Source organism: Callospermophilus lateralis, chromosome 4 (assembly GCF_048772815.1).
Source record: "Callospermophilus lateralis isolate mCalLat2 chromosome 4, mCalLat2.hap1, whole genome shotgun sequence".
In the NCBI taxonomy this organism is placed as follows: Eukaryota; Metazoa; Chordata; class Mammalia; order Rodentia; family Sciuridae; genus Callospermophilus; species Callospermophilus lateralis.
The window spans coordinates 6,428,936-6,441,227 of NC_135308.1; the positions used below are offsets into that span (position 1 = coordinate 6,428,936).

Consider the following 12,292-nt stretch of genomic DNA (forward strand, 5'->3'; position numbering starts at 1 on the left):
CTTCCCAGGCAGAGGGCGGCCCCCAGGTCCCAGGTCCGTGCAGGAATTTGAGGAGGGAAGGAGGAGAGATTAGGCAGTGATTATGTCCCCGTGACCGTCAGCCAAGACCAGACTGTTCCAAGAGTCCTGCTTGGAGCTGGCCTGTGGTGACTGGCTGACAGGAGATGCGTAGCCTTGTGGGGAGAGCTTCAGGGCGGAGAGGACCGGGTGGATGGAGGGCCCGTGGCCAGACACGGCACTGACGGAGAAGGTCTGCAAGGCAGAAAGCACCATGAGGCCAGTGGGATGTGCCTGAGGGCTCACGGGGACCAGAGCAGGGACTGGTAAAGGTCGGCTGGGACCCCCTGACCCCATCATGTCATCCAAGGAGAAACTTGGCCTGAGCAGCACGTGCCTGTGACCCCAGTAACTCAAGAGGCTGAGAAAGGAGGACTGAGAGCTCGAGGCCAGCCTCAGGAACTTAGCAAGGCTCTGAGCAACTTGGTGAGGCCCTGTCTCAAAACAAGAAGGGCTGGGATGTGGCCCAGGGGAACAAGCACTGCTAAGTGGCATCCCCAGTACCAAAAAACCCAAAGAGGGACCTTGCGAAAACAGCACCCTGCCTGATGTCTGCACCCACCCTGCCCTCTGCAGCTTCCCAGCCTGTGCCCAGCCAGCAGGGTCCTTCTTTCCCAACTGGGTGCCAGCATCTGGGCACCTTCTCCTTGTCTCCAAAGGCCACGGCACAGAGGGCCAGCTGTGTGTGCTACAGCTGTATCCAAATGCTGTGGCTTGATAAGCCATCGGAGGGCTCAGGGGCAGGGTTTTGGTAGCCCCGCGGGGGCTGCTCCTGTTGGCCCTCTGCAGGTCTGGGGGCAGCTCCTGCTGCACCCAGGGTCTGGAGTCCACTCCCCCGTGCAGCCCTGCCGCCCCACCCACAGGGTACCTGGGACATGGAGCTGCTGTGCCCATAGTGAGATGACAAGCCGGGCTCTGTCTTGATGGGGCGCATCTCCTCGCTGCTGGTGGTGGTGGTGGTGCTGGAGCTGCTGGAAGCACTGCTGGTGGGAGGAAGGCTCTCACTGCCGGAAGCACCTAGAACAGGGGGAGCCAGGAGGCACAGCTCAGGGCAGGGAACTGGGAAAGTGGCCCTTTGAGAGAGCCGGACAGTCTCTGCTGATGGCTTTATTTACACTTGCCAGGGAGAGAAGCTGGGGTCCATATCAGTGGAGGGCACCATTCTCAACATGGAGCAGAAGTGTCCTATTCCAAGGGGACTCTTCCAAATGACAAGCTCGTCCTCTCCCCCCACATCCCATACCCTTGAGGCCACATGTGTTTTAGAATTTAAGATCTGGATTTCAAAAAGTGCAAACACCGTATACTATAGAATGTCTCCAGAGGCATCTGGGACAACAACCCACAATCGGATTCATTAACATCGCTACAGCAGAACGCGAACAGTCGTACTGATCAGGATAAATGGCCCTTGTGTGGGTTCAGAGCAGGTCCAACTGCCAAACCCGGCTTCCTTGGAGAGGGGATTTTATGGCTGAACTGAACAGCTTGCTGTGCCCATGTGGCTGCATGCAAGGAAGGGAGGTGATGCCGGGGCAGGGCTGCAGCTCCAGGCAGCAGGGAGGAGGGAGACACGGGGGACCACTGGTGTGAGGCAGGAGATTCAACAGGAAGTATCTCTGCCAGAAGGAGTGAGCCAATGGTGAATCTAGAAAGTAGAATTCCCATCCTGTCCTCGGTGATGGAAATGGCGATTTATTTGACTGTCATGCTGCAGAAGAGAAGCTCCTCATCATATCAGCCAATTTATCTTCTCTGCAACTGCAGCACTGACCTGTCAGATCCTTAACTTGGGAGCCATGTGGCACAGGGAATGCCTGCACAGGGGACATTAGTGACCCTCCTTACTAACCTAGGAATTAAGAGGCAGAATGTTATATTGAACAGACTATTAACCCTGGTGTGTGAAGACTTTAGGCTTTAATTTCAGTTCTACCCATGAATAGCTGTGGTGTAACTCTGGCTAAGTCTGTGCCCTCTCTGAGTCTGCGTGCTCATTAGAAAGATGGCGTTAATAAACCGTTTCTCTGGGATCCCGAGTGGATCACTGAGACACTACTGACAAAAGAGCTTCCTGAAGTACAAAGCACCAGGTGACATGATGACACCTAGACATAGGTCAATATGTAGAGAAAAAGACTAAGAGGATCCTGGTCCTTCTCAGGAAGCTAAAGGGATTGAGTTCTGGGCTGGCCATAGCACCAAAGACGAAGGAACCAAGCAACATGCTCCTCTCTGCCTCGGGCCCGCCACTGGTCCCACTGGCCATCGCAGTTGATGGCAATCAGACCCCAGCTAGAGTTGAGCCAGCTCCGAAAGCTCCCACTAGGTACCATGGCAACTTTATTCATTGTGTGCTCAAGAGCCAAGGATGAGTGGGGCTGTCACACCCCTTGGCAGCCCAGGCTGGCCCGGCCTGACCCAGGAGAGGTGCTCCTCACACCGGGGCTCCTGGCCCTTCACCCAGCAGAGCTCAGTGCCTCACCTGCTGCTGTCTTGGATTTATTCAGGTTCTTGGGCTTCCGTTTTCTGGTTTGAATCCCCTCTTTCCGCATCGCGAGAGGCCTGGGGACCTAGAGGGTCACAAGTCAATACATGTGGCTTCCCATTTGCACACCTTGCACTGCAGGAAGGTGACACCTAAGCAACCTTCTGCAAACCCAGGCCGAGCACCCAGGCCCCTGGGACTCCCCGGAGAAAGGAATCAAATCTACTTTTAAAAACACACTGAGGGCTGCAGCCTGGGGTAGAGTGCTTGCCTCGCACACAGGAAGTCCTGGATTTGATCCCCAGCATCAGAAAAAAAAAATTTTAATTGGGTACCTGTTATATGATGGGTATTTTGCTAGACCCTGGAGAACTAGAAAATGACACAGTTCCCTCCCACCAGAAGTTCCATTTAGTGGGAAAGAGAGATGCGGAAAAACCACCAGACTCTGTTAGTGACGTGGGAAAACAGAGGAAACAGTATACTGTGTCCTGGGTTGGAGAAGAGAGGCATGAGGTTATCAAGGAGGGCTTCGCTGAGAATGTGACACCCAGGAGGCACTAGGGCAGGTGTTTTAGGCAGGAGGCACTAGGGCAGGTGTTTTAGGCAGCAGGAACGGAATGTCCAAAAGCCTTGGTCATCCCACCAGGGCACTGCAGAAATAGGAAGGGGTGCTAGTAATAATGACACCAAGAAAACAGACAGAGCTGGGGTAGCGCTAGGAGTGGAGACACGAGCATCCATCACACTAGCTCTGTCCTGCAGTCCTGCTGGAGCTGGTGATGGACTGCATGGGTGGAGGGGAGCGCACAGGTGACACCAGAGAGACGATGCTATGGCCAGGCCCCCTGAGAACTGTGCAAGGACAGCACCAGGTGCACCTGGTGCCGGAGCAAGTTGTGACTGATAGAGTCACACCCTTGAGCCCTCACAGGGGCCTAAGCAAGTGTTCTGGGCTAACAAAGGCCCAAGGGCACCTTTCCAGTATCTTTAGATCCTGTGCCTTCCCCACATCTGCTCTCTCTGAAGCCGGGACCAATCTGCTAGCCCTGGTCTACTCTATGCTCATCTGCCACATAGAACTAATAAAGGCCACACCTGCAGACGTGGAAAGAAAAGCAAGTACCACTGCAAAGACACGAACATGGACCGGCTATATGAGAGAGACAACAACCTATGTGACCTGGGTCACAGCAGGCAAGTGTCGTCCCCCCAGTCACCTCCTGGGCCTCCACAGCCACCGGCCCCTTCCGCCATCTCTATCTGCGAGGTCATAGATGGTCCCCCAGCCCCTATAGTATGGAGTCATGCTATACATAATACTTGCAGTGTGTGTTTTCATTTTACAGATCAAGATACATGGCTTTATTATCTTTACATTTCTACCCAATATTGCACATTATGGGGTGTCCCATAATTTATTCAATCATTCTTTATGGGGCTCTGAAGTTTTTAAACTAGTTTTTGCCACTACAAAGAAGACAGCAATGAATGGTTCAAATGTTATCATGTAGTGCTTCTTTGATTTTTTTATAAGCTGTTTTCCCAACAGTGGAGCAGCTATATGCAAAGGTTCGTGTGTTTTCAACCTGAACCAGTGTTGCTAGGTTAGCTTCCTAAAGAACAGGTGCAGCAGTTCACATGTGAATCAACAATACACGAGCGTGCCTGTTTCCCCAGATTCACACCAGCAGTAGCTTTTACCATCATTGTTGCCAAAAGTGGAATCTCAGGTTGCCTTAGTTTACACTGCCTGGTTCCCAGTGGGCCTGGCATGTGTGCGTGTTCCATGGCTGTCTGGCTGGTTCCTGTGAGTTTTCTGTGCCCTTTGTCCATCTGGTACAGTAGGGGGAAGACCAACTGTACTTTTCTTAGGCTATAGGCTCTCTTTTTTATTTTGTTTTGTTTTAGTTTACCTTTGAACAAGAAAGATCTGTACGTAGATCATGTAAAAGGTACAGAGTGTACAGTGAAAATAATGTTCTCCTAACCCTGGTTCTAAACCCATTTCTTCTTCTTCCCCTCCTCTTTTCCACCTGCTCTCCTCCCTTCCTCCTCCCTTCCTCCCTCTTTACCCTGCTTCTTCCTCCTCCTGTGGTACTGTGGATGGAACCCAGGGCCCTGCGCATACTAAGAAATGTTCTACCACTGTGCTCCACTTCACTACCCTGTTACCCATTTCTTTTCTTGGAGTACCCCATGATGCAATTTATTTATTTTACTTTCTTCCTTTTTCTTTTCTTTGATATTTTTGCTTTCAGTACTGGGGATTGAACCCCGGAGTGCTTTACCACTGAACTACATCCTCAATCCTTTTTTAGTTTTGAGACAGGGTCTCACTAAATTGCCCAGACTGGTCTTGAATTTTCCATCCTCTTGCCTCAGCGTCCAGAGTCACCAATTTCTTATGTACTCTTCCAGAAGTACTGTACATATTATAAGCACCTACATATAAATTATGTTTTCCTCTTCATTTATAAAAATGGTGCCATACTATGTACAGTGCTCTGCACCCTGCCTTAAAAATCAAAACAACAAAATGCAACATTATATAATAGAAATTGTCCCAAATCAGAACGTAAAGAGCTTCACAGGAACTTTTTATGTTGAGAAAATATTATGTGCATACCAGTTTTTACTTTCTTTAGGTGTCATTTTCCATACACTAATATTAAATGTTTAACAATTAAATGCTTAAGAGTTTTAAAAACTTGCTTAAGGAGTTCTTCTCCCATGCCCAATGTTACATAATACCTCCTCTTACATTTCTTTAGTTTTATTATCTGGCATTTTTGTTGTATATATTTCATTTTTCTAGTATTTTCACTACAATATTTTGTTGTTCAGTATTTTCATTTTCTTACAAAGATGTTCTACATTTAGTGTATTTAAATCACCTAAATTTATTTTTGTTTAAAGCACAAGTGGAGGTCATGTTTTACTTTTGTTTTCCAAATGAACAGTCAATCCCCCCCATTCCACCTGGCCTGTATCGGGATTCAACCCAGGGCTTATGCAGGTGAGGCAAGCGCTCTACCACAGTGGTACATCCCAACCTCAAACACTTGTTTTATTGTGTTTTCTCCAGGGACTGGGGATTGAACTCAAAGGCAATCTGCCACTGAGCAACATCCCTAGCCTGTTTTATTTTATTTTGAGACAGTCTCACTACACTGCCCAGGCTGAGCTGCAATTTGCCAGCCTCCCGCCTCAGCCTCCTCAGTAACTGGGATTACAGGCGTGGGCCTCCACACTCAGCCCCAAACACTTATCCTTACACAAGCTAACATTTTATCCACTGAGCTACTATCTATAGTCTCATCTGTAAAATGGGAATTAAAATGTGAAAACTGAATGAGACCAGCACAGTGGCGAAGATTCCTTTCCCAATGTAAGTCTTTTTTTTTTTAATTTAAGAACGAAAAACAAAAATTAAAAACAAAAAAGTCTAGTCTGAAGGAAAGAAGAGTGAAACTTTAGTGATGGGAATGAAAGATCCTCGACACCTCCTGGTCCTTCAAGAGTCCCTGCAAGATGGCAGCGTTGGGCGGGGCATGTTGGTCTGTGGACAGGGCACAGCAGGAGATGGGTGGGGCATGGGCGGGGCATAACAGGAGATGGGTGGGGCATGGGCGGGGCATAACAGGAGTGGGTGGGGCGTGGGTGAGGCAGGCTCAGAGTCCACTCACCCCGTGGAGCTTCATGTAGAGACCACAGGCGTTGCACACCGGCTCACCCTCAGCATTGCGGCGCCACAACGTGGTGGTCGTGGTCTGGCAGTTGGCACAGGAGAGGCCCACTCGGCGGGAGGCGGACTGCAAACAGGAAACAAACAGTTTTGTGTCCAAGTGCAAGGCAGAGGCTGCTGCTTGTCTTCCTAAGTGGTGGCAGGAGGAGGCCATCAGGGCACTGGGTGCCATCTCAGACCAGTTGGTTCCGTTCATAGCCTGCAAGACTTCTGCAGTGCCAGCAAAGTGCAGTGCAGCCTGGAGGCCGGGGGTCTAGTCCGATCATTTGACATCATCCAAAAACCGGGCACTGCAGGCAGAGAAGCTTCTTCTCAAAGTAGAATTAATGTTTGCTTCCGGGTTTGGGAAGGGCAATGGAAGAACTTGACGGACCTCAAAAGGGACACTCAGGGTTTATCCCCTGTTCCTCCCTCCCCAACCTACAGAAAAGCCAGTCGGGATCGAACACCAGAGCCTCAGCCTTCCTAGGCTCTGGGTTTTATTAACTGATCTACTGAAAACAAGGAAGCAGGCTCTGGGTTGAACCCAGGAGCTAGGTAGGACAACAGGTCAGGAGACTCCAAGTCTGTGAGTGGGTGGACCGTCCTGCACATGGCTTCACTTTCCAATTCCACACAGGGCTGGTTGCACTAGATGGTTTGGTGCATTCTTGGAACTTGAGCTAACTCTAAAGGAGAGGAGTTACCTGATGCTCCCATCTCCCCACCCACCTAACCCCCTCAACCCACACCTCTGAGTTCCCAAATTCAAAACCAGAGAGTTCCCCCCCCAGGATGAGAGCCTTGGAGCCAGGTGCCAAGGAGGGGCAAGGTGGTTTCCCCAGGCTGGTGGAGGGACTGTTGGCATGTGCTTACCAGCCGGCGCTGGGGCTTAATGAGGGGCCGGTTGATGCCGTTCATCTTGTGGTAGAGGCCACAGGCGTTGCACAGATAGTGCCCGGTCCCGTCCCGCCTCCAGAGTGGGGTGGACATGGCCCCACAGTTGACACACTCTCTGCCTTCTGAGAAGTCATCAAACATGTCTACTGGGTGGGGAAACAGGAGAGAGCACACAGGATCAGAGCCTTGTTCATGTCCAGCAGACCTCCATCCCAGAGTCTAGAGCCCAGAAAGACGCCTTTTCCTTGAAAGGAGAGGAAGACCACCTGTGGCTGCCCTCCTCCTCCTCACTCTGACCTTCACCTGGAGTAGTGGGTCCCGGGCTGCATGGGAAGTGAGCGCTTTTACTCCTTGCCCTCCCAGCCCTGGCAGGGCATTCTTGAAAAAGCCAAAGCCCAGCTGCCAAGGCTGGGAGGGGCGCATCCAGACCTCAGGGCCCAGCTCACACTCTCTCCCTCTGAGTCTTCAACCCAGGGGCTCATCTAACCAGGACTGCTCAAACTTCTCTCCCTTTTTTCTTTCAAATTTAAGATTGTTTTTTCCCTTCGAATAAAAATATAGTAAATATTCACATTAGGAGAATCACAAAGTACCAAAATTTGTAAAGATAATGCAGTGTTACAATCATTTTGCTTTATTATATCCTGTGCAAGGTTTTAAAGGAGGCATATGTTTTTGAGTAATTGAGTTCAGGCTACTTAACTTCGAATCTTTTTCCTACATTAGAAATTCTTTATAAACTCCTTTTATCACAGTGTAATAGTCCATCACATATATATGCTATCTTTTAACTACTATCATTCAATAATTAATCTTTGTCCAGTGGCCAATTTTTGTGTTGTAAATATTGCTCATTTTCTACATAAATCTGTACATTCCTGGTAATTCCTTAGGATACTCTCCTAGAAGGAGAATCCTCCATTTGCTGCTACCCTTTACTTTATGCAGTACTATATCTCAGTACTTGCATTTTCTTTTTAAGACAGGGTCTCACTAAGTTGCCCAAGCTGGCTTCTAACTTGTGATCTTCCTGCCTCAGCCTCCCAAGTCACTGTAATTTCAGGTGTGCATCACTATGCCTGGCTACTAGTACAATTTCTAGGTCAAAGGGAATTGATTTCTACTTGAGTTTTTGAAATTTTCAAATTCCTCTGCAGGAAAGACTTTATTTTCTCTTTTTCCCTACTTTAATATATCTGCATGATCTTCTGTGTCCTTGAAATCTTTTCTTATTTACTGGTACGTAAAATAAAGGTGCTTATTCCCAGCAATAGCACCTCAGAGCAAGTTAGATGGGCTCAGAAGGCTGCCATCATCTGTTACTTTGCTTTCTCTTCCAGTTCTACAGAATTTCACAGGTGACAAATTCCTCAGAGGGCCCTTCTCCTTGCCTGGGTGAAAGAGGCTAGGCCAGTGTTCTCATTCCTTCCATTCTATAGAAAGCCGGACTCAACTTGCAGAAGTCCCTGACTTCATGCTATTCTGATTTTCTGTCCCTAAACACAGCCACCTTAGTCTTCAGGTCTTTCTTGTCCTGCTGCCAGAGGCAAGGTGGATTCTCCAGTGAAAAGGGTAATTTCTTTGGGAGGCAGGATGCCAGGTGAAATCTCTCCCCATTTCAGGCCCAGCCTGGGTCGAAGGCTGCACATTTTACTAACTCAGTGGCCCCGCTACCAGCTCTAAGGGAATGTGACTGGAGGAGAATGAGGGGCCCTCCCCTCAACTCTGGGTACACAAACAGTCATTTGCACCTGCAAACAGGTAGCTGTGTCCCCACCAAGTAAACACTGTGCAGGTGCGAGGGGCTGTTTGCTCAGGCCAGGGCTCTAACACAGCCGTCACACTGAGAGGCTATTTTTACACCTGGGTCACACTCAGGGCCCTCCACCAAGGTCATGCGTTCTGAGGTGATCCTGTCCATGGCTTGCCCCCACCTGGACCAACGCTATCACTGCCACTTCCACAGCCTTTGCCTTTGGCCTGTCAGGACTGCTCTGTCCAGACCCAGGCCCCCTATGAGGGAAATAGAAGGCCCAGGGGTTCAACAGACCAACCTTCGACCAAGACAGGAGGGACACCAGCGGGCCATACCAGCGTTCTGCTGGCAATAAACACTAGATGGCACTACAGTCTCAAAATTGGACCAGGATAAGCAGTCCAGCTTAAACCCTGCCTGAGGCCTTTTCAGCCCTAACTTAGTGCAGCATTTTATTCCACTTTTCTTCATTACAGAAAAAGTAAATATACTCAGAATTGAACAGAATATTAAAAAACGAACTCTTATTTGACCATCCGGCTTCTGATAATTTTGTGGCCAATCTTGTCTCTTCTAAACCTTCTCCCTCTTTTCCACCTCATCCTGTCATTTTTAAGAAAATCACAGACATTCTTTCATTTCATTCATAAGGATCTCAGTCTGTTGATCTAACAGGTAAAGATTTACACTTGGCTCCTTTTAAAGACAAGTAGACCAGCTTCTTCCCGATTCTGCTTCATTTAAACTATAGTCAAAAATCTCATCATCTATTCTTCTTTGGGAAAGAGAGATCCATTCTTCTCTGTACACTTACTGTTTCACACTGGGGGACAGGATCTTTGCAAGGGACCTAACAATCTTGGGATGTGTCCTCTCTGCTGGTTACTACCTTCCCTGCCTCAAGAACCCAACCCAAAGATCGCCTCCAAACTCCTGCAAGCTTGCCTCAAAGAATGGGCTACACAGTCAGAACCATTTTACTGGTCAGGTAAAGTCATTGGAGGTTGGCAAATATGTATTTGTCACTGACAAATATTTACCAGACATCTGCTGTTTAAGCAGGCCAATAGCTGTCACAGGAGCTAAGAGGGCACCTTGCTCTCAGAATGCTAGTATCTACTTGGGCAATATCAATAACGAGTAACAGGATTACACAATCCATTTTCAGAATATACCCTGGTCTGGGATAGGAAGTGTGGATGTCCAGCCCGGGCAGAAGGGCTGGTGGTAAGCAGCAGCCAGGGAAGTGAAGACCATGCTTCCCTAAGGCACCGGTCAGCTCCCTACCCCCAACCCCCCACCACACACCTCCAAACCTGCAGAGGCCTCCACACCTTCTACTACAAGATCTTGCCATCCAACTCATTCAATGAAATGTTACATTAAAAACTTAAATTGTTATTACAAAGACAATATAGCTCTAGAAGAAAATGCTGATTCCATAATGTTAAACTGAAAAACAGCACATAAAACTCCACCGACACTGTGATGGTAGCTAAGTCTACCACCAAAAAGCCTTTCCTGTCAGACCGTACGGACTTCACTTCTTCAGAAACACCATTCTGCAATGCCATGCCTCCCTGTTTTTAAAAATCTAATTAAAAAAAAAAATAGAAAACAGATCACTCCAAGCTCCCAATCTAAAATGCGGAAGGGACAATTTTACCCTCTTACAGCTGACACTGACACTAATACACATAGTTATTTCTCTGTTGGGCTGAAGAATGGAGAGAATAAAGTTCAAAGCCTGCTGCTTAGGGGAAGTAAGGTGGCAGGCTGTGAGCCCCACGCCAGCACAAAGTTCAGGTAGGTACAACCTCTCCTTAGTCCTTCTCAGGAAGGGCACTGGGAGGAACTTCCCAGAGGGCAAGAGTGAGGGTGTGGCATGTCTCTGACTGGTGACAGCCCCACCACCCAGCACCAGGCATCAGGGGAACTGGTCCAACCACTTGGGAGGCAGTGGAAGCCTAACCCTGGGAAGTGGGTCAGCATCACCCAGTGGGGAGCAAAGACTCCTAATAACAGTTGTAAAGCACTTTGCAAATAAGAGGAAAAACTTACAACAATGGCTGTAGAGTGCTTTGCAAACACCCAATGAGATAACGGTGATGGATTATTGTTGGGAGGCTGGGGCTAGGGGGCAGGAGGCAGGGAAGACCATCAGGGATAGACCTCGGTGCAGGTGCTTGGGGAGGGCTGAGGACAGGTAAAAGAGCTGGGAGATTTAGGAATCTGACCTTTTCTCAAGCCATCGGAGCCATGCTCAGAATTGCACATTGCTCCTAGGCTTGGCCCAGTTTGAGTCTGCAGGCAGACAGCCAACCGAAGCAAGACTGAGAGTGTGCCGCTCACAGGAAGTATCAATTAACAATTATTTTAGCAATCAAAAGCTCAAAATGAATTAGGGATGGAATCTAACTTCTCACTGCCATTCCATGCCCTGCTCTAAACATTTTTCTTAGGGCTGGGTCATAGCTTAGTGGTAGAGTGCTTATCCAGCACACAGAAGGCCCTGGGTTCCATCCCTAGTACTGGAAAAAAGAAAAGAAAAATTCTTTTAAAAGGGGGAAATGAATCCAGTCTCCCGATGTGCAATAAGCATAGGAATCATGACAGACAACTCCACTCAAGAGCCTGAAAGAAAAATGAATCCAGGAGGTTGGAGGATCCTAGTCCTGACTTCCCAGGGAACTGACACCATCGAAGGCCCAGACTCGCCCCTCTCTCTGACCTCCTGCATCCAAATGGGCAAACCTACCCACCTGAACTCGGCCTGAGGAACTCTCAGAGGGAAGCAAGTCAGGATCAAGGAGGCAACGCAGAGGAGGACGGGAGGGAGAAAACGGGAATTGGAGACCAGGCTTCGACTGGCAACACCTCTGGGTACTGCCCCAAAGCAGGATTTGTCTCCTGACTGCTGGACAGCAAGCTTGGCTGTGTGCCAGGTGATTGTGTGCCAGTCTGACACACAGGTGCCACAAGCCAGGTCTTACCCTGTGGCATACATGCCACTTGGGAATTCCACTTGCTGGGAAAGCTGGATCTTGAGCCAGAGTCCACTTTGGAGGGACCCTCCTCCCACACTGGGTTTTGGAGTTGATGTGGTTTCTGACCAGGGCACTAGAGCGCAAACATCTGCCCTGTGTCTGCTATACAGTGCCCCGTGACAAGTGCTGAACACATAGGCATACACAAAAGTTGGAGCCAAAATCTCTGCCCAAGGGCAAACGGGCCGGGAATACACAACTCACAACAAATGATCCCATTCATTGTGACAAGCAGCAGCAGGCCTGGGCTTTAGTCCCTGCCCCTATTTCTGCTGTCCTAGGTCACTCTGTAATCTATGCAGGGAAGGAGGATCCAT

General features: G+C 49.0%; 1 protein-coding gene across 5 annotated transcripts in view; it reads right to left on the bottom strand.

The window, feature by feature from the left end:
- Positions 1 to 69: 69 nt before the first annotated feature.
- Gata4 (GATA binding protein 4) overlaps positions 70 to 12,292 on the bottom strand; it is a 38,703-nt gene continuing 26,480 nt past the window's right edge. Inside the window, exons 2-6 of one of the 5 annotated variants that reach the window (XM_076852252.2) lie at positions 7,149 to 7,315; positions 6,235 to 6,360; positions 2,543 to 2,630; positions 926 to 1,074; positions 70 to 252 (exon numbers count right to left, since the gene is read on the bottom strand). In XM_076852252.2, the coding sequence (XP_076708367.1) occupies positions 70 to 252; positions 926 to 1,074; positions 2,543 to 2,630; positions 6,235 to 6,360; positions 7,149 to 7,315 (713 nt within the window). Of the gene's footprint in view, positions 253 to 925; positions 1,075 to 2,520; positions 2,631 to 6,234; positions 6,361 to 7,148; positions 7,319 to 12,292 lie in introns of those variants that run through there. The other 4 variants (XM_076852250.2, XM_076852251.2, XM_076852249.2 and 1 more) reach the window with 4 other exon arrangements.